Raw genomic sequence first — 20,087 nt, 5'->3', positions numbered from 1 at the left:
CGAAGGAGTGAGTCAAGGCCCGGGAACCACAGACTCCAAGCCTACGCAGAGCCCGGGAAGGGGGATTCCGGAGGGGCGGGGCCTCTTTCCGGAAGCGCCCGCCGGGGGCGGGGAGGGGGCGGGGCCATCCGGCGTGCAGCGACCCTGTTGGTCCGGAGGGGCGGGGCGAGGAGGAGGACCCGCTTGGGCGGTTCGGCTGCCCACAGTAACCGCTGGGTGGACCCGGACAGCGCTCCGAACCTTGTCCTTGCTGTGCGCGGGCCCCTCGGAGCCCCACAGCCCGGGAAGGAGGCCGCCGCGGGCCGGGCGCCCGCTCTGCCAAGCGGACCTGCAACCCGGAAAGGCGGCGCGGCAGAGCCGGTAGCCGGATCCTGCTTAGACCAGGCCCCCGCGGGCCAGCGCCGCGGGCATGTCGGAGGCGCGGAAGGGGCCGGACGAGGCGGACGAGAGCCAGTACGACTCTGGTATTGAGTCTCTGCGCTCTCTGCGCTCCCTACCCGAGCCCACCTCGGCTCCCGCCTCCGGGCCCTCGGACGGCAGCCCCCAGCCCTGCACCCACCCTCCGGGGCCAGCCAAGGAACCACAGCAGAAGGAAGACGCGGATGGGGAGCGGGCTGATTCCACCTATGGCTCCTCCTCGCTCACCGAGACCCTGTCCTTGCTGGGGGGTCCCGAGGCTGAGGATCCGGCCCCACGCCCGCCACTCCCCCACGTGGGGGCGCTGAGCCCTCAGCAGCTGGAAGCACTCACTTACATCTCCGAGGACGGAGACACGTGAGTATGGGGGCTAGGCTGAAGCGGGATGCTAACTCTGGGCCTGCCCAAGAGCTGCAACAGGCCGGGCACCCCCACTCCCTCGTGAAGATCCTTCAAGTCCCCATTCACTCTTCCAAACTCCAGACTTAACTCTCAGCCAACTTTTGAGGTCCAGCCAGGCCATGGCATCATCTCTGTTCTCCCATTTCGGGGTGGGCAGAGCTGGCAGGACCCTTAACTCAGGGACCCCAGCCAGCATCTTGGAAATCTACCAATAATCCACCCTTAGGAAGAGAAAATTCCCCTGACCGAGTCCAGTTTTTTTGTTTCTTCTTGCTGGGGAAGGGGACATCCTTATTTGCTCAATATCTGGGATTCCCAGTTCCTGACCTCAGAGTGCTCTGTCTCCAGGAGCAACAGGTGCCAGTTACAGGTTGCCAGTAGGGGCCAGGAAGCTAGGCGTGGGGGTGCCACCAGGGTGTAGGATTGGGGCTGGTCCTCAGGAGGAGGGGGTGAGCCAGGCTGGGGCACTCTTGCCCCAGCAGACAGACAGGCGGCTGGCTGCCCCAGCTTACTTCCTCCTCTGCTAAGAAAGGGGAAGTGAGGGCTAGAGTCAGCGTCCCTGATATCCTCTACCTCCAGAGACCCCAAGTCCCACTAACTGTCGTGTCTTACTCCCTCACTTAACCCTTCCTCCTCCATACCCAGGTGGAGTTTTGTGGGAGTGGGCCAGAGGGCAGTTGAAGTAAAAGGCAGTTGTGTGTGATGGGTTGGCCAGTTGAGGATTTAGCCCCCCAGGAAGAAGAAAACATTGACAGAGAAGGGAAAGGTTGGGATCTGGGGATGAGAAATAGAGTTGGGGAGGGCTGGAATCCCTGATGAAGGGTGCTCATATAAATAGGAGTAGGGGAAGCAGGAGGTGGCTGTCCTAACCTGCTTTTTGGAGATGCAGGGTCCCAATCCTGGGTGGCCATTGATAAAGACAGCTGGTGCACACAGTGGGTGGGAGAGGAGTGACCCATTCCTTTCTGTACTCTGCCTGGATCACCAGCCCTCAGGTCCAGAACCCCAAGGTTTTGGGGGCTGCATGCAAGATACCTCTGATGACCTTTGATCCAAGGAGAGGGGACTTTTGACACTGCCGTCTTTTGTTAGCCTCTCAGCCCCAGCCTTTTCCATCTCTAGTTAGAAGCAGGTGTTGTGTCCAGACTGGGTGTGTGTGTGGAGGGGAGAAGTGTCCGGGCTTCCCAGCGAGTCCCCAGAGAGGAGGGGCACTTTCCTCCCTCCATTGGAGGTGTCTGGGCTGTGGGAGGTATGGAAGTGGGAAGAGGAAGTGGGAGGAGGGGATACTGGGGAAGAGAGGGAGGTGGCTGCAAGAATGTGACCCAGAGAGCAGGCCCTGGCCTAGGGGATTTCCAGAGCAGTTCTTCCCTCCCTCCGTCACTCTCCTGGGCCTCTCCTGCTGCCTGCCACTGAAGCCTGCCGCCCTCCTCCCCAAGCAGTCCCCTCCCCAGGCCAGACGGGCCTTTTAGCCAAGCTACCCCCCTCACTAATGCCCCAAGGCAGCTGTCCCGGCCTAGACCCTCCAGCACTGGCTTTCATTTTCCCCACCTGACGTGGGGAAACCCCAAGACTGGAACTTCCCCTCCCAACTACCCCCATTACCCCTAGATTAAGGTTCTTGGCCCCCTCAACAAATACATTTTCTGCACTACAAAGACCTCCTCTTGGAGGTGCACACAGGAACGGACGGCATCTGTTGGGCCCGACCTGGTCTGTGCTATCTGAGAGGTGTCTCTTGACTCCCAGGGAAGGGCAGCAGGACAGGATGCTGCACTGTCTCCTTGCTCCTTTTCCAAGAGTTTCTGGGTCTCTCCCTTGGAATGTGTAACATTGAGTTGCTTGGGGGTATGGGGTGACCCTGCATCTGTCTCCTTCTTTCCTGTGAGCTGGGGTAGTGGGGTGCTCGGCCCTGGAAACCCCCTCTGGACTACTTCGGCAGCTTTCAATTTGGCTTTGAGCTGCAGCTGGCCGGGCAGAGCCCTGAGGGCAAAGAGGAGTGGGTGTGGGCAGGCTGGACAGGAAGGCCCTTGTCCTGTCAGCACCCTGCCCACATGCCCACCCAGCCAAGGCCCTCCTGAAGGCCAGCAGTGGGAACTTGGAGCTCCAACCCCTAGGATCCTGGCTTCCCACACCAACCCTCACTTCCTGGCCCACACTCTCACTTCCTGAACCTACCCTGTGGGTAGCTAGTTAAAGTTTGATGTGTTCCTTCTAACCCCAAGACCCCAACCCACTCCCTCTGGCCTGGGCCCTAATGCTAAGCCCTGCCTCTGCTCCCCTAGGCTGGTCCACCTGGCAGTGATTCACGAGGCCCCAGCGGTGCTGCTCTGTTGCCTGGCTTTGCTGCCCCAGGAGGTCCTGGACATTCAAAATAACCTTTACCAGGTTGGTGGCGAGAGAGGGTTGTGCCTAGATACCTGTTTGTGCCCTGGCAGCCATCCCCAGCAGCCACACCAGTCCAAAGGCTGCTCACTTAGGAAACCATATGCCAGACACTGAGCTAGAAACTGAGGAGACAGACACAAGTAAGACATGGCCTCTGCCCTGAGGTGCTTGCAGCCTGGGCTGGGGGACTCATATCAACAGCTAAATACACAGCCTGGTGACAAGAGTTGTGATAGAGACACATAGCAGCTGCTCTAGGGTCCAGTGTCTGTGTGCAGCAGCCAGGGAAGGCTTACAGAGGAGATGACATCTGAATGGAGCCTTAATAGAGAGTTTTGCCAGGGAGAGACTGCCTGGTGCCTCTCTTTCCTCCTGCAGCCTAACTTCTGGGAGTAACAGAGGTTTCCCCACGGGGTGAGGGGCTAGACTCTGCCCCCACATGTCCTTTCTCCAGGGCCTAAGGTGACTTACAAGAAAAGCAGGGAGCTACTTTCTTCACCTTGCTTCCAGAATTGGGATCATAAGAGCTGGGTAGGGGAGGGGGTGACAGGGGAAGGGCTTGGTAGTATTTCCTTGGAAGAACAGGCTATGGCCTTAATAAGCTGCTTTCAAAGAAGATGCTGGCAGCTGGTGATTCTTGAGGCCAAGCATGTTCCCAGAGGTGGGAGCATGCTGCAGTGGCCCCATGACCCTCTATTTGTGCCTCCAGACAGCACTCCATCTGGCTGTACATCTGGACCAACCAGGTGCAGTTCGGGCACTGGTGCTAAAGGGGGCCAGCCGGGCACTACAGGACCGGCATGGTGACACAGCCCTTCATGTGGCCTGCCAGCGCCAGCACCTGGCCTGTGCCCGCTGCCTGCTGGAGGGGCGGCCAGAGCCAGGCAGAGGAACATCTCACTCTCTGGACCTCCAGCTGCAAAACTGGCAAGGTGTGGACAGTCTTAAGGGCCTGTGGGATGAGGAGGGCATAGGAGATAGGGACCCCACTCTTGGGGAAGGGAGGGTCCCAGCTTATCCATTGGTGCCCCTCACACTCTAAACGCATAGATATTCCGTACATCTTTGCTAAATGAATGAATGGATGATTTGATTTTGAATTTACCCAGTACCTACTGTGTGCTGAGCAGAAAACTAAATCTTGCCCTTAAGATACTTAGTTTAAGGGCCGGGTACAGTGGCTCATGCCTGTAATCCCAGCACTTTGGGAGGCCAAGGCAGGCGGATCACAAGGTCAGGAGATTGAGACCATCCTGGCTAACATGGTGAAACCCCGTCTCTACTAATAATACAAAAAATTAGTCGGACGTGGTGACGGGCACCTGAAGTCCCAGCTACTCAGGAGGCTGAGGCAGGAGAATGGCGTGAAGCCGGGAGGCGGAGCTTGCAGTGAGCCAAGATTGGGCCACTGCACTCCAGCCTGGGTGACAGAGAGAGACTCTGTCTCAAAAAAAAAAAAAAAAGATAGCTTAATAGAGATTAGATGACCTGATTCATTCATTCAACAGAAATGTACTGAGGGTTTCCTATGTGCCAGACATTATCTTGGGAGCTACACCTGCATCTGGGTGCAAAATAGAGAAAGGTTGAGACCAGCAATAAATATAAGAAGTGAACTATGTAATATGTTAAAAGGAAGTAAGTGCTGTAGTAAAAAGTAGAGCAGAGTGAGAGGAAGGAATGTGGGGAGTAGGAGAGTTGATATGATTGTTAAATATGGTGGTCCAGGAAGGCCTCATGGAGCCAATGACATCTGAATAGGGCCTTGAAGGAGGTGAAGAATGTAAATCTGAATCGAAATCTTTGTTACTAAGCAAGGGTCATGCGTGTCCAGACCAGAAAGGAGAGCAAAAAGGCCAGGGGGGCACACAAGGAAGTGGCCACTGAGAAAGGGCTCGGGACATGAGGATCTTAGGTGGCTTTTCAGAAAAGGTGGCTTTCTGGGCTTGAGGGCAGGTTGTGTGTGTGTGTGTGTGTGTGTGTGTGTGTGTGTGTGTGGTGATTTGTGTATAGGAGGAGGGTGTTCTTTGGGGGTGTCACTCAGCAGCCTGACCCCTGAAGCATGAAAGTTTCAATAACATGACTCTGAAAAGGTGGAAACTTTGAGTTCCTTTCCCCTTAGACTTTTGAGGGGGTTTTGGGGTTTGCATTTTAACAGTCTTGTGATTAAAGACATTGAGTGGGCAGTGAGTCCCTTGGGGCTGAGTGATAGGGAGGTCCCAGAAGAGAGGGAGTTGGTGGATGCAGATCACCAGCCCTCACCCTCACCCTCACCCTCACCCCATCCCAGGTCTGGCTTGTCTCCACATTGCCACCCTTCAGAAGAACCAACCACTCATGGAACTGCTGCTTCAGAATGGAGCTGACATTGACGTGCAGGTGAGGCAGCCAGCAAAGCACTGCCCAGCCCAGGGCCTGCCCCCACCTGACACAGCCCCAAGCCCCTGCCCAGCAGTCAGAAGTGGTGGCATTCACCTCCTTATCCAGAGCCCAGGCCCAGCACACTGCCTCTGAGGGCCTTGGCTGACATCCTTATTCCTCCCCAGGAGGGCACCAGTGGGAAGACAGCGCTGCACCTGGCTGTGGAAACCCAAGAGCGGGGCCTGGTACAGTTCCTGCTCCAGGCTGGTGCCCAGGTAGATGCCCGCATGCTGAACGGGTGCACACCTCTGCACCTGGCAGCTGGCCGGGGCCTCATGGGCATCTCATCCACTCTGTGCAAGGCGGGTGCTGACTCCCTGTTGCGGAACGTGGAGGATGAGACGCCCCAGGACCTGACTGAGGAAGTAAGAGGCATATGCTTTGCTCTCCAGGGCCTCACACACCCACAGCAGAGAGGTTCTGTCATTAGCTGAAAGGGCCAGGGAGTCAGGAGTCCTGGGGTATAACCAGGACTCTATCACTGACCAACTATGGGAACTTGAGCCTGTTTCCTTAGTTGGTCAGGACCAGGGAGCCAAATTTGGACTCCCACAGGGACCCTGCAGTTAAAGTGAATCAGTGAAGTTGGCCAGGTATGAGACCATGGTGTAATGAGGCCTGTAAGAACCCAGAGAGCTATCCCTGAGGGTCTCTGTACTCAGCTTGAGCACAGGCTTACAGAGCAGGAGTGTAGGCCAGTTTTTCCTGGTCTTGGAATTTTTTGGGAGGTGAAACTCAGATTTTCTGTACAGTCTTTCCTATTTTTAAATGTTCAGTGTAAAAAAGAAACCTAAATGTTCTATGAGTACCCAGCACCCCCTCCACCACCCCCCACAACAACAAACAACTCCAGGTCCACGGACTGGATCACCTCTAAGGTCCCGCCTAAGTTGGATATTCTGGCATTATCTTAGAAAAGGAAGGCTTGCCTAAGTCCTCAGGGCTCTGCCAAGCCCAGAGGGGGCACTATTTTGAGGATTTGTATGAAGATTTGTTCCCTGATGGTCTTCAACTGTCATTTGGTGGGGAGGGAGTGGCCCAACAGGTTTCCCTGGGTCCTCTTTCCCAAGTTGCCTTTTCCCATGTCCTCTGATCTTGCTTCTCTCCATTCTCCTTCTCAGTCTCTTGTCCTTTTGCCCTTTGATGACCTGAAGATCTCAGGGAAACTGCTGCTGTGTACCGACTGAAGCCAGGCAGGGTCTGGGATCCTCGGGGCTCCATCTCTTTCCATTTGGAAGCCGGAGTCATAACTGCTGCAGTTTGGGCCCAGGCTGTGTGTTCTTCTGGTGCCCTAGGGACTGCTGTTGCCAGAGCCTGGGGCCAGCCAGTACAGTCCTGAGCTGAGGAGGAGGGACTGCAAGTGAGAGACAGCCAGTCTGGAAGGAAGAGCTTTCCAGGTGGACAAGGATTCTTGGAAGATCCCCAAAGTCCCAGGTATCCTGGGTGAAGCCTGTTTGCCTCTCTTGAAAATGGGAGGTGCTCTTGTTTCTACCCATGTTGGGTCAGGCTGAAACTGCCAACCAGTGGGAAACATGGACTCTCCTGAGTGAGAAGAGACTGAAATAGGAGCAAGCAGAACCCTGAGGGGTGTCCCATCTTATTGCTGTTGAGGACCCTTAAACACTGCTGTTTAAAGACTTCACAGAGAAGGTTCTGAAGTGAGCCACTGGGGAAGGAACTTTCAGTAACATGACACTAAAATGGCAAGAGATGTCAAAAAAAGCTTTTCCCTTCTAGAGCTGTTTTGTGCGCATGCATGTCTGTGTGCATTGGGGCTTTTTAGACAGGCCTGCCCTGTGACTTTGTCGTGGAGGCAGAGAGAAGGAAATTGTCCCCTGACCCACCTTGCTGGGTGGGGTCAGAGGCCAGTAGTCCCTAGGCCTTTCTCTGTGTCCAGCACAGACCCTGACCTTGCTGTGGAAATGATGAGGGATAGAAAGAGAGGAGGAAGAATGAGAGGACACAGGCCCTGGAGCCCTCACCACTGCCCTGGGGGCTGCCATCTGGAGGAGCCTGGAGACAAGGGTAACCCAGGAAGGCTGGGCACAAGGGAGCTGACTCTACGTTTTTCCTCCCATTCCTCACCTTCGAGGGCCCTGCTAGGTCAGCCCTATGCTGGCATGAAGAGCGTGGGGCAGTAAACCAGCACAGTCGCTGACCACTCATCCAGTGAGGGAGACAGCTGTTCAAAGCATAAACATCCAAATAAAGATGTCCTTGCAAGTTGCAGTGGGTGCTATGAAGGAAAAAGAATAATGGGAAGGAAAAGGATGGAGTTGGTAGAGGGTCATGCTTTGGGTGGTCCGGGAACCCCCGCCTGAGGAGTATCATCTCAACTGGGATGTAAGGATGAGTAAAGGGATGGGGGCAGAGCATTTGGGGGAAGGCCTGTGAATTAGAGGAAATGAGAGCAAGCCAGCGGGGCTTCACAGCGGGTGAGTGAGTGGGCGAGGAACGCTGGCGAGGCCATGTGGAGCCTCGAAAGTCATGGGAAGTGAGGGGACAGAATTACTATCCAGCCAACAAAGGAAGGAGACACCTTCATCCTGTCAGAAAACGGGGGAACTAACACAGAGGAGGGTCTTGGGATGCAGAGCCTCAATGTCCTGTCCACAAGATGGCAATGGTCACCATGACCTCTGGGACGCTTATGAAGGCCAAAGGCGATGACGAAGCACAGGGGAGGCGCCGGGCAGGCGCATCTTCAGGGCTGGGACTCCCCGCGCCCAGGAGCAGCCCAGCTCGCCGGAACCCGAGCCGCGTCTGCCTCCGAGCCACGCGGGGGCGCTGTGGCCCGGCGGCGGCCCGGGGCGCTGCGTGGTCGCGGTAGAGGCGGAGGGGACCGCGGGGAGGGAGGCGGGAAGAGCGCGGCACTTCCGCTGGCCGCGGGCTCGCTGGCCGCTCCTGGAGGCGGCGGAGGGAGTGCAGGGGGCGCGCGGCCCGGGGACTCGCATTCCCCGGTCCCCCTCCACCCCACGCGGCCTGGACTATGGACGCCAGGTGGGGGCTAGGGCAGTGGTGAGCTCACGTGACCGAGCCCCCGGGCCACGTGACTGCCGCACATCTGCACGGGGGTCCGGGTGGGGTCCCGGCTGCTCGGCCGTCGGCCAGCATAGGAGCCAGTGGGGATGGGGGGTGCGGCTTGGTTTCGTGCTCCTTGGGGAGCTTCGGGCGGAGGGGCAGGGTACCCTGACGCCCTAGGAACGTGGAGGGGAGGGTGGGGGAAGGGGCGCTGCCTCTGGCTTGAGCAGCGGGCTAGCGCTGGAGGGAACAGAGAAGACCTATGTGGCCAGAAGGGCGGATCCACCCCCGGGGAGGGAGGAAGCCCTGCCGGGCCAGCGCCGGCGTCCCCTCGCCCCTCCTCGAGAGAGAGAGAGAGACACTCTTTGTCCGGACCGGAGCTGCAGCGGAGGGGGCGGGGAGGAGACTCCGGGCACTACTCCAGTGTGGTCCTCTCTGGCGGCGGAGGGGATAACTGCGCCCTAATGCTTATGTCCGCTTTCCTTACAGGTGGTGGGCAGTGGTGGTGCTGGCTGCGTTCCCCTCCCTAGGGGCGGGTGGGGAGACTCCCGAAGGCCCTCCGGAGTCATGGACCCAGCTATGGTTCTTCCGATTTTTGGTGAATGCTGCTGGCTATGCCAGCTTTATGGTACCTGGCTACCTCCTGGTGCAGTACTTCAGGCGGAAGAACTACCTGGAGACCGGTGTGTGAAGCAAGGGCGGGGAAGTGAGCTAGGTCGGGAAGGAGGGTATTTGGCCAGCAGTCCAAACGGGATATGACTTGGAGAGGGCGGGACGACGGTAGGCCTGACAGCAGGGCAGGCTGGCTGCTCTGGGGAAGAGGAAGTGCTACGGAGAAGATGTGGGGCTTGACTTTGTGTGCTTTCTTCAGGTAGGGGCCTCTGCTTTCCCCTGGTGAAAGCTTGTGTCTTTGGCAATGAGCCCAAGGCCTCTGATGAGGTTCCCCTGGCGCCCCGAACAGAGGCGGCAGAGACCACCCCGATGTGGCAGGCCCTGAAGCTGCTCTTCTGTGCCACAGGACTCCAGGTGGGTAGGTGGGCTCAGGCTCTCTTTCTGGGTTGGATGCCGGTGGGCAGGGATTCTGCGAAGGTTTCCATTTTACCAGTCCCAGAGCTTTGCTAGTTGGTGTGTTGCATGTCCTGCTCCCAGGGGCACACTGCACCTCCATCTTGGAGGTGTTTGGGGGAAATGCTCTTTTCTTTCCTCTTCTCCTCTCCAGCACTGGTACTGAAAGTTCATGCTGTTGTTTCGAGATGTCGTGCAGAAGACTTGCCCTATTCTCTGTGATTTCTACTGTGCCGTTATTAAACTTCCTTCCTGCACTGGTGTCTCACATACTGTAAACCCACTGATAAAATTGTGGGGGAGCCATTCAGCTTTCCCCCAGTACTGCATGTGAGAGAGTGCTAAGATGCGGGCTCCATGGCATTTTGTAGTGGGTACTAGTTCCACCTTGAATATCATGTTGAACTACAGATACCCAATTCTGAGAGTTCTTGCCTCCCGGAATTGGTTTTTCACACAGTTGATTCCCTACAAGGTGAATCCAGACTTGGGAGAAGAAACTTCTACAGAGGAACCAAAAAGTGTATATTTTCCTTTGAATCACTTAGGCATCATCCTGAACAAGAGAGAGAAGTCAATTTTTGTCTACCTTTTCATTATCTTGCTTATTGTCTCCTTTGCCTCTACCTTCCCCAACAGGTGTCTTACCTGACTTGGGGTGTGCTGCAGGAAAGAGTGATGACCCGTAGCTATGGGGCCACAGCCACATCACCGGGTGAGCGCTTTACAGACTCGCAGTTCCTGGTGCTAATGAACCGAGTGCTGGCACTGATGGTGGCTGGCCTCTCCTGTGTCCTCTGCAAGCAGCCCCGGCATGGGGCACCCATGTACCGGTACTCCTTCGCGAGTCTGTCCAATGTGCTTAGCAGCTGGTGCCAATACGAAGCTCTTAAGTTCGTCAGCTTCCCCACCCAGGTGCTGGCCAAGGCCTCTAAGGTGATCCCTGTCATGCTGATGGGAAAGCTTGTGTCTCGGCGCAGCTACGAACACTGGGAGTACCTGACAGCCACCCTCATCTCCATCGGGGTCAGCATGTTTCTGTTATCCAGCGGACCAGAGCCCCGCAGCTCTCCGGCCACCACACTCTCAGGCCTCATCTTACTGGCAGGTTATATTGCTTTTGACAGCTTCACCTCAAACTGGCAGGATGCCCTATTTGCCTATAAGATGTCATCGGTGCAGATGATGTTTGGGGTCAATTTCTTCTCCTGCCTCTTCACAGTAGGCTCACTGCTAGAACAGGGGGCCCTCCTGGAGGGAACCCGCTTCATGGGGCGACACAGTGAGTTTGCTGCCCATGCCCTGCTACTCTCCATCTGCTCTGCATGTGGCCAGCTCTTCATCTTTTACACCATTGGGCAGTTCGGGGCTGCTGTCTTCACCATCATCATGACCCTCCGCCAAGCCTTTGCCATCCTTCTTTCCTGCCTTCTCTATGGCCACACTGTCACTGTGGTGGGAGGGCTGGGAGTGGCTGTGGTCTTTGCTGCCCTCCTGCTCAGAGTCTACGCGCGGGGCCGTCTAAAGCAACGGGGAAAGAAGGCTGTGCCTGTTGAGTCTCCTGTGCAGAAGGTTTGAGGGTGGAGAGGGCCTGAGGGGTCAAGTGAAATAGTTTTCTCACCATTCTCTCCTACTGTAACCCGAGGGAGCTGGCTCAAAGGGCAAAATGCGGGTGTTTTCTCAGTATCATAGACCAGCTCTGCAGCAGGGGGTGGGGAGCCCAGGAGGCAGCCTTCCCTTTTGCCTTAAGTCACCCATCTTCCAGCAGGCAGTTTATTCTGAGCCCCAGGGTAGAGAGAGTCCTCAGTAAGGGGGAGTTTGGGGTCAAGAGGGCGTAAGTAGGTTCCACAGTTCCCCCTCCCAGAAGTTTCCTTAAGTCTTGCCCTAGCTGTGCTCTGCTGCCTTCCAGACTCCCTCCTCTCTGCAAATACCTGCATTTCTTACCCTGGTGAGAAAAGCACAAGCGGTATAGGCTCCAATGCTGCTTTCCCAGGAGGGTGAAGTGAAGATGGTGCTGTGTTGTGGAAAGGGGATGCAGACCCCTGCCCAGCACCACCACCTCCTATGCTCCTGGATCCCTAGGCTCTACTTCATGAGCCTGTTGTAGGTTTTGGTACTTTAGAAATGTAACTTTTTGCTCTTATAATTTTATTTTATTAAATTAAATTACTGCAATGGACTTGGTCCTGTGTTTTGGTTGACTGAAAAGACATTATTATATGGTAGTTTTTCAGAAAAACTGCCTTTAGCTTCAGTGTGTGCACTCTTAAGACTCACTGGTATTCTGTATCTTAGCTACAAAACCAGCTCAACTTGCTGTGCTCATGAACACAGCAAGAGCTGGGGGGATAGAGAAGCTAGGGAAGAATAACATCCACTTCACAAGGGAGAGCAGAACTGTATAAAAACGGCATATTCTTTATTTTGCATACTTTAATTTCAGAACAAAATGAAGAAAATAAAATAAACCACAACACACAACATCCAATCCTGCTGTCAGAGTAGAGAGGGAATGGGGCTTGACACCCTTGGTTTCCTGCCTTCAACAAAAGGACAGGAGAGGAAAAACAACACTAGACATCAGCAGGGGGAGCCAGGTGGGACAGGGGCACTTGAGGCTGCAGTGGGAGCCACAGGGACACTATACAAACAAGGGCACAAGTTTTCCAACTATGAACTTCTAACCTAATCGACTTCTTCCATGCGAGACGCATCCTCATCGCCCTCAAGAGGGGGGATCTCATCAGGAACTGCAGCACTGGGTTCCTCTGCTGCCACTTCATCTTCATCAATACCTAAAGTAAAATTAAGCCATGTAAGACTTGACTAAATAGCATCAAGTCAGATCAGACAGGAGCCTAGTTGCACAAACTCCTTGCCACACCAAGTACCAAAGCTGCTTACCTAGACCTAGCTTGATCATGCGGTAGATGCGGTTGGAGTGGGTCTGGGGATCCTCAAGGGAAAAGCCTGAAGAGAGCAGGGCGGTTTCAAACAGCAGCACCACCAGGTCCTTAACTGCCTTATCATTCTTGTCGGCCTCAGCCTTCTGCCGCAGAGTCTCCACAATGGGGTGGTCCGGGTTGATCTCCAGGTGCTTTTTGGCCATCATATAGCCCATAGTGGAGTTGTCCCGAAGTGCCTGGGCTTTCATGATCCGCTCCATATTGGCTGTCCAGCCATAGGTGCTGGTCACAATGCAGCAGGGTGAAGACACGAGCCTATTGGAGATTGTCACCTGTGGACAATCACAAAAGCCTTAGATTTGCATTAGATGAGTGACCACTTTGAAAGAAAACAGACACTGTCAAGCCTGTAATTCCAGCAGGGGGAGGAAGAGGTGGGCCCATCACTTGAGTTTGAGACCAACCTGGCAAAACCCTCTCTCTACAAAATATACAAAAAATTAGCTGGGTGTGGTGGCACATGTCTGCAATCCCAGCCACTCAGGAGACTTGAATTTGCAGTGAGTTGAAATCCAGTCCAAAAAAAAGAAAATGATATTTTATCTACTCTCAGAAGTTAACTGAAGCAATGCCTAATCTGTGCCATATTTTATTAAAATAGCCTTAAACCTGGCTAGGGAAGAGAACAAGAGGCAAGAAGGCTTCCAACAGTAAATAGGGGGCCTCAAGCCACTAATTGTGTAGAAACATGATTGTGAGGGAGCCCACCTCAAAGGTATGTTACAAAATATATCCTAGCTCCAGAATGGCTTACCTTCTCAACCTTCTTATCTAAGATTTCTTTCATGAGCTTGCAAAGGTTCTCAAACTTTGCCTTGCTCTCTTCCATCTTTTTCTTCTCCTCCTCATCCTCAGGCAGCTCCAGACCCTCCTTGGTAACTGAGACCAGGCTCTTCCCATCAAACTCCTTGAGCTGCTGCACACAGTACTCATCAATGGGCTCGGTCATATATACCACCTCGAAGCCCCGTTTCCGCACTCGCTCCACAAAAGCTGAGTTGGCCACCTGCTCTTTGCTCTCACCTGTAGGGTAATTAAATGGACTCAGTGACTAAAATGCCTCATACTGCCAGTTCCGTTCCTAGGTAGCCCTGAGATGTGCTCCCCACTCCTCCAAAAAGGCTTCCATCAGAAACAACGCACCAGTGATGTAATAGATGGACTTCTGTGTCTCCTTCATGCGAGAAACATACTCTGACAAAGATGTCATCTCATCTCCAGACTGGGAGGTGTGATAGCGCAGCAGCTCAGACAGGCGGCGGCGGTTAGTGGAGTCTTCATGGATTCCAAGCTTGAAGGGTGGGAAGAGAAAAAACAATCCAACTTAACTACAATTCACTTTCTATGAGAATGGAAAAATTTGTTAGTAATTACTAAGAAAGTGGTAAAGGGAATAAGCATTTGCCTCTTTACCTTGAGATTTTTAGAGAATGCCTCATAGAATTTCTTGTAATTCTCCTTGTCTTCTGCCAGCTCAGAGAAGAGCTCAAGACACTTCTTAACAATGTTTTTACGAATGACTTTCAAGATTTTGCTCTGCTGGAGCATTTCTCGGGAGATGTTCAGGGGCAGATCCTCAGAGTCAACCACACCACGAATAAAATCTGCCATCAACCAGGATGAGAAAGCTCAGTAAAAATAGCTAGACCAGAGCCGGTACCCAGATTCAAACAGAAGGCTCTACTAGCCTCCTGAACCCTTACACTTACTATGCATTGCAGAAAACCCTTAACCTAGGATATCCTGGCAGAATGCCGAAAACCTCCCAAGACTTCACCCAACTAAATTAGGCCAAAGAGATACTCACTGAGATACTCTGGTATTAACTCATCACAGCTGTCCATGATGAACACACGACGGACGTAGAGTTTGATGTTGTTCTTTTTCTTCTTGTTTTCAAAAAGGTCAAAGGGAGCCCGACGAGGAATGAATAGCAATGCCCTGAATTCCAACTGACCTTCTACAGAGAAATGCTGAAAAAGAAACCAAAAATAAGCAAGTGATACATTTCAAAAGAGGGCCTTTTAGCCCCAACACCAAATTACCTAAAAGTGGAAAAATGATCCTCCCTAAGCCTAACGGATAGAGCGCACACACACGCAGTTCCCGAGAAAACTGAGCCTTAATGCCCTCAACGATCTACACGAATACTAGCTGTATATAGGAAACAGTCTGCTCTGCTCAGAATCCTGGATGTGTAAGGCTGCCAATAGACATTACCCAGATTTCCTTTAGAGAAAGTGAGGTCATTAGGAAGGATGGCACTTCACTATGACAGGGTAATCAGTAAGTGAAAATACATGGCTCTCACATTTCTTTTATCAGCTGGACATGTTCCATGTGTCTATTACCTGCCAACACCCTTCCACTTACACTCATTCCTCTCCATATTTGCATGTTGACCCAACATGCAAAGGCTTCTCACCTTGACTGCCAAGTGGTCTTCCCAGTCATTGGTGAGGCTCTTGTAGAATTCTCCATACTCCTCTTGGGTGATGTCATCAGGGTTTCTGGTCCAAATAGGCTTGGTCTTGTTGAGCTCTTCCTGATCAATGTATTTCTCTTTGATCTTCTTAGTTTTCTTCTTCTTATCCTTACCACTGTCATCCTCCTCATCTGAACCCACATCTTCGATCTTGGGCTTTTCTTCATCATCTTTATCTTCCTCTTCTTTCTCACCTTTCTCTTCCTCTGCCTCATCATCACTAATTTCCTTCTCTCGCTCCTTCTCCAACTAACAAAAACAGAAATTAGCCTTGGAGTACAAAACACCAGGAAAAGCAGAAGCCAGGGACCATGAGATTCTCCAAAACAGGAAACATCCTGCACGCTAAGTGTAAAAGGTTTAAAAGTCCATACTCACATAAAGGGTGATGGGATAGCCTATGAACTGAGAGTGCTTCTTCACTACTTCTTTGACCCGCCTCTCTTCTAAGTACTCTGTCTGATCTTCTTTAAGATGGAGGATCACTTTGGTACCTCTGCCAATGGGCTCACCTAGAAGAGTTCATCACAAGCGTGTAACAGGATGAAAGTATATGCAGTTGAGACTTCACCAAATTAATAAAGTATAAGCAGAACTGCTATGAAGAACTGCTTGACAGGATGCTCAAAATTTCTGCTACTGGTGAGCCCACAAAACTCTAACCCAGCTACCTTGTAACAGAAAAGCTAACTTACCATGGTCAGCCCGCACAGTGAAGGAACCTCCAGCAGAAGACTCCCAAGCATACTGTTCATCATCGTTGTGCTTTGTGATCACAACCACTTTCTCTGCCACCAGGTAGGCAGAATAAAAGCCAACACCAAACTGTCCAATCATGGAGATGTCTGCACCAGCCTGCCAACAAGTTTTTTAAAAGTCAAACACAAAATTTAAAGAAGCAAAAAAATAAAGAACACTGATGACTATGAATGGTGTATGCCAACAGAACTGCAGTACCTGAAGAGCCTCCATGAATGCTTTAGTACCAGACTTGGCAATGGTTCCCAAATTATTTATGAGATCAGCTTTGGTCATGCCAATGCCTGTGTCTACCAAAGTCAGGGTACGTTCCTGAGGGTTGGGGATGATGTCAATTTTCAGCTCTTTACCACTGTCCAACTTCGAAGGGTCTGTTAGGCTCTCATAGCGAATCTTGTCCAAGGCCTGAAAATAATACAAACAGCAACTTCCTTGTGCTCTCTCCGAGACAGGCAATTGCTCTGTTGCCCAAGCTACAGTGCAGTAGTAGCAAGGATGACAGCTCACTGCAGCCTTGACCTCCCTGGTTCAAGTCATCCTCCCACCCCAGCCTCCCAAGTAGCTGGCACTACAGCAGGCACATGCCACTGTGCCCAAATAATATTTAATTTTCTGCAGAGACAAGGTCTCGCTGTTGCCAAGGCTGCCCTCGAAATCCTAGGCTCAAGTGATCCTCCTGCTTTGGCGTTACAGGTGTGAGTCAACACGCTCTGTCACTTTTGCTTTCTTAAAGCCCGTGTCTTCAAAGAAAATCTTGGTTTACCTCTCTCAGCCTCAAATCTGATTGTCCCTTATCTTGAGGCTTTACAACTACAGTTAGTTCCATGAGCCCACCTTTTCTGGACATAGTCCCTTCCCTTTCAAGTTCAAGATGGCCAGAGAGTAAGACAAATCTTTTTGGAATAGTTGCAAGTTTACCCCCTTAAATAGTAGTCCCCAACAAAGCCCAAACCACTCCTTTTCTCTCTTCTAGAATGTCAAAAAAAATAAACACACCAAATAGGGAAACCAGAGCACTTACATCAGAAGCATTAGAGATCAACTCCCGAAGGAAAATCTCCTTGTTGGAATAGAAGGTATTGATGATGAGAGACATGAGTTGGGCAATTTCTGCCTGAAAGGCAAAAGTCTCCACCTCCTCCTCTCCATGGTGCACTTCCTCAGGCATCTAAAATAAAAATTATCATTAATTACAAAACATGAAGGCCTCATATTTAAAAATCCTAAAGATCATCTCATTTGTTAGGACCTTAGAGTTGAGACTGGTTTGACCTACTATGCCTTCCGAAGAGACTGAAAAAGCATTCTCTTAAAATTAGTGTTAAAAAAAACACACTAAGTGGGAAGCCTGAAAATTCAGAAGGAAAAAGAAAATAAGCTAAATGTTCTTCAACCAAACGTCACAGAACCCAGCTACTTAAGAGTGGTGACCAGCAGGCTCAGCGTCATCCGGTAGTATGGCAGAAACTCATAATGCTGGTCCAACCCAGGTATCCAGAGATCTAAAATAATCTTTACACAAATTTAAATGTGAAAATCACTACCTACAGTTCTTCATTTGGAGATCAAAGTAACTAGTCTGGCACTAACTTTAAACTGCTCCCCTTGAGATGTCTTCCTAAAACCAGCCCAAGGGCGGGACACTCCTGCCCCACACTGCAGGGAGGAATAACCTGGGATCCAGAGAATACCCGCCCGAAGGGCAATTAAATCCGGACAAAGAATCGATAAGACAAAAGCTCCACTACGACCCCTTCACAGGACAAAATTACAGAACAGGACCAAACCCAACACAAGGAAGATGGTGGCCGTAACCACCAGACCGACACTCGTCACTGCCGGACATGCGTCGGCAGGGACCACGCGAGGAGGGGGCGCCGCCGTGCACCCTCCTTCGCCCCAGCATCCGGGCACTGGGGCGGGGCGCCAGAATCCAGAAGCTTCCAGAACAATCTCAGCTCTAGAGGACGGGCGGAGGAGGGAGTCCATGAATCTTCCAGAACCTGCCCCCCTCCCCGCCCCTCCTCCACCGGGACTGCAAGAAAGATCTGGAAGGAAGGAGTATGGGGTGCCGGAGATCGAAAGCGCTCCTCCCACACCATGAACCCTCACAGAACCAAAGCACCCAAGGCGGCTTTAACAACGCGTCCGGTAAGAAAGGTGGCAAAGCCAGTCCCACAAGGCCGTGCTGAGTCACCCGAGCGAGCACCCACCCCCGCCATCCTGCGGTCCCCCTCCAACGCCCTTATAGCCGCGTCCGGAAGTGGAGGGGCAAAAATGGCAGCGTCCCGGGCCGCGCGGCCACCACGTGCAGCTGCCCGCCGCGCACTGCCCCAGCCCCGCAGCCCACCTCGCTACGGCTAGGAACGGAGACAAAGCCCCACCGCCCAAGCACACTAGAGAAAACCGAGGAAAACTCAAGAGCCCTCACCTACCACTACCCTCCCCCTATAAAAATCCAGAGCGTTATCCAGAAGCCACCCCGACATCTAGGCTCCCTAAAGGACAGAAAAAAAGAGCAACACGAAAGAACACCAAAGAAGCCTAGCGAAGAATTCAGCCTTACCTTGGAAAAAAAACGCTTACACGTATTAGAGAACAACGTGGGCTCGGTTTCTGATAACCAGGTGGCACAAACGCTACGCCGGAGTGACTAGAGAGAGCTACTGCGTGCCCTCAAGTCTCCCTATATAAGGCGAAGCACAGAACAGCCGCCCTCCCGTGGATCCCTCCGCCTTAAAGGAGCATGCTTGTCAAGCCCGCACCTGCCGCCACCAGCCCACCTTGACGTCATGGTCCGAAAAAAGGAGGGGGCGGGGAAGAACCCAAGCAACGGATCCACCCACACGTTTGCTTGTGATCACAGCCCCATATCTTCACGTCTAGGACCTGACCCCATCAAGAGCTGGGATAAGGAGTGCTCATTTGGCATATACGGTGTCTCTACGGGCGAGGAACCCGTTGACCTCCCTAAAAACCTGTGGGGCAAGAGTCCCCACACCCAAAGACGGGGCCGGAGCGGGGGAACACCTAAAAAGAACGGAGGCAGCTAAGCACTCCGACCGCCGCTCCCAGACCCAATCTTCTTCCTAGTATATGCCCTACGCATTTCGCATCCCGACAGAGGGACTGGCATTCGGGACCCGACCTTGGGTAGCCCCAGATGCTAACTCTCCCAGGAGCAGAGGAAGGGCGGAGGGTTCGTGGTGTGGGGTATCTCAGCGTGGGGGGAGGGCGCCGGCGGGACTCTTTGCCGGCATGCGGCGGAAGGCGCCGCAGCACTGCGGCTTTCCAGCAGTTTCCAGGCCTGTCTCGGCGGTCCCGCCCCCGCCCGCCCCCTCCCCGCGGGGCTCCGCCTCTCCGGCTGCGGCCAGGGCAGGGTTTTTGCAGAGACCCCACCCGGGGACCGACTCTGACGTGTCCGAGAAGACAGGTACTAGCCCAATCCTCAGGGATGGGATGGAGCGCTGGGGAGGGATCGGCTGACCCCTCCTTCTCCGGGTCAATCACACAACACCCAAGCACCCGGGGCGACTCTGCGGGTGTACCGTTTTGCACTCTGAGACTGGAGTCGCTACGGGAGGGACCCCCTCCAGCCCCTGCGGCCGCCACGTACACGGAGCACGGGGACATGCGCCCTCCCTACGCAGGCACGTCAAGCCATTTCTCAAGCTGGTTCGCTTTTTTTCTCCCATTTCCCTCCTGCAGCTATTTGGACGTGGGAAGGAGGGAGTCTCTAGGAGCCACTGCAGGGCAACAGGAGCTCTTGGAGGCCGCGTGACGACGCTGGCCAGAGAGCGGCTGGCCAAGTTGTTCCCCTTGGCACGAGAACCCCTAGGCCATACCCCTGGTCAGTGAACTGCGGCCGCCGTGTCTGGCCTGTCTCCGCCCTTTTGCCTGCCCTCCAGTCGGCAAGCTGTCCTTGCCTTTCCAAGGCCTCATCCGAAAGCCTGCTGGACCCACAGCCCCTCCAGGAGAGAATAGCCACTCCCTACTCTGTGCCCTGTAGATGTCCATCTGGTTCCCTTCCTGGCCCACCCCTAGGATGCTTGGGAAGAGTTTCCCCACAGCCACCCACATCGTCCTCCCTCACCAGCCCTGTTGTTACCCAGTCTACATTCGTTAACAAGCTTTGTTCATGTGTTGAATACCAAAGAAAAAGGAGG

General features: G+C 53.4%; 3 protein-coding genes across 5 annotated transcripts; 2 read left to right on the top strand and 1 right to left on the bottom strand.

Moving 5' to 3' along the window:
- Positions 1-131: 131 nt before the first annotated feature.
- On the top strand, positions 132-7,844 carry NFKBIE (NFKB inhibitor epsilon). The gene is made up of 6 exons (XM_033217335.1): positions 132-774; positions 3,102-3,204; positions 3,914-4,136; positions 5,495-5,583; positions 5,751-5,990; positions 6,747-7,844. Exons 1-6 carry the CDS (start codon positions 410-412, stop codon positions 6,810-6,812), a joined length of 1,086 nt encoding a protein of 361 aa, XP_033073226.1. The 5' UTR covers positions 132-409; the 3' UTR covers positions 6,813-7,844.
- A 617-nt stretch (positions 7,845-8,461) lies between these two features.
- SLC35B2 (solute carrier family 35 member B2) lies at positions 8,462-11,890 on the top strand. Of its 3 annotated transcripts, XM_033217333.1 has the most exons (4): positions 8,463-8,625; positions 9,136-9,329; positions 9,518-9,672; positions 10,351-11,890. In XM_033217333.1, exons 1-4 carry the CDS (start codon positions 8,615-8,617, stop codon positions 11,287-11,289), a joined length of 1,299 nt encoding a protein of 432 aa, XP_033073224.1. In that variant the 5' UTR covers positions 8,463-8,614; the 3' UTR covers positions 11,290-11,890. The 3 variants fall into 3 exon arrangements, with proteins under 3 accessions (XP_033073223.1, XP_033073224.1, XP_033073225.1); XM_033217332.1 differs by lacking the exon at positions 9,136-9,329 and having other exon boundaries at positions 8,462-8,625; XM_033217334.1 differs by lacking the exons at positions 8,463-8,625; positions 9,518-9,672 and having other exon boundaries at positions 9,249-9,329.
- Positions 11,891-12,109: 219 nt separating this feature from the next.
- HSP90AB1 (heat shock protein 90 alpha family class B member 1) lies at positions 12,110-18,990 on the bottom strand. The gene is made up of 12 exons (XM_033217314.1): positions 18,488-18,990; positions 16,943-17,089; positions 16,120-16,326; positions 15,858-16,017; positions 15,541-15,674; positions 15,103-15,411; positions 14,485-14,650; positions 14,091-14,281; positions 13,821-13,968; positions 13,432-13,700; positions 12,616-12,949; positions 12,110-12,506 (listed from the first exon to the last, which is right to left on the bottom strand). The coding sequence occupies exons 2-12, from the start codon at positions 17,087-17,089 to the stop codon at positions 12,397-12,399; spliced, it is 2,175 nt and encodes a 724-aa protein (XP_033073205.1). The 5' UTR covers positions 18,488-18,990; the 3' UTR covers positions 12,110-12,396.
- Positions 18,991-20,087: the final 1,097 nt, after the last annotated feature.

Source organism: Trachypithecus francoisi, unplaced genomic scaffold (genome assembly GCF_009764315.1).
Source record: "Trachypithecus francoisi isolate TF-2019V2 unplaced genomic scaffold, Tfra_2.0 Lachesis_group10, whole genome shotgun sequence".
In the NCBI taxonomy this organism is placed as follows: domain Eukaryota; kingdom Metazoa; phylum Chordata; class Mammalia; order Primates; family Cercopithecidae; genus Trachypithecus; species Trachypithecus francoisi.
The sequence above is the reverse complement of the archived record's forward strand: the minus strand, read 5'-3'. Positions and strand labels throughout refer to the sequence as shown.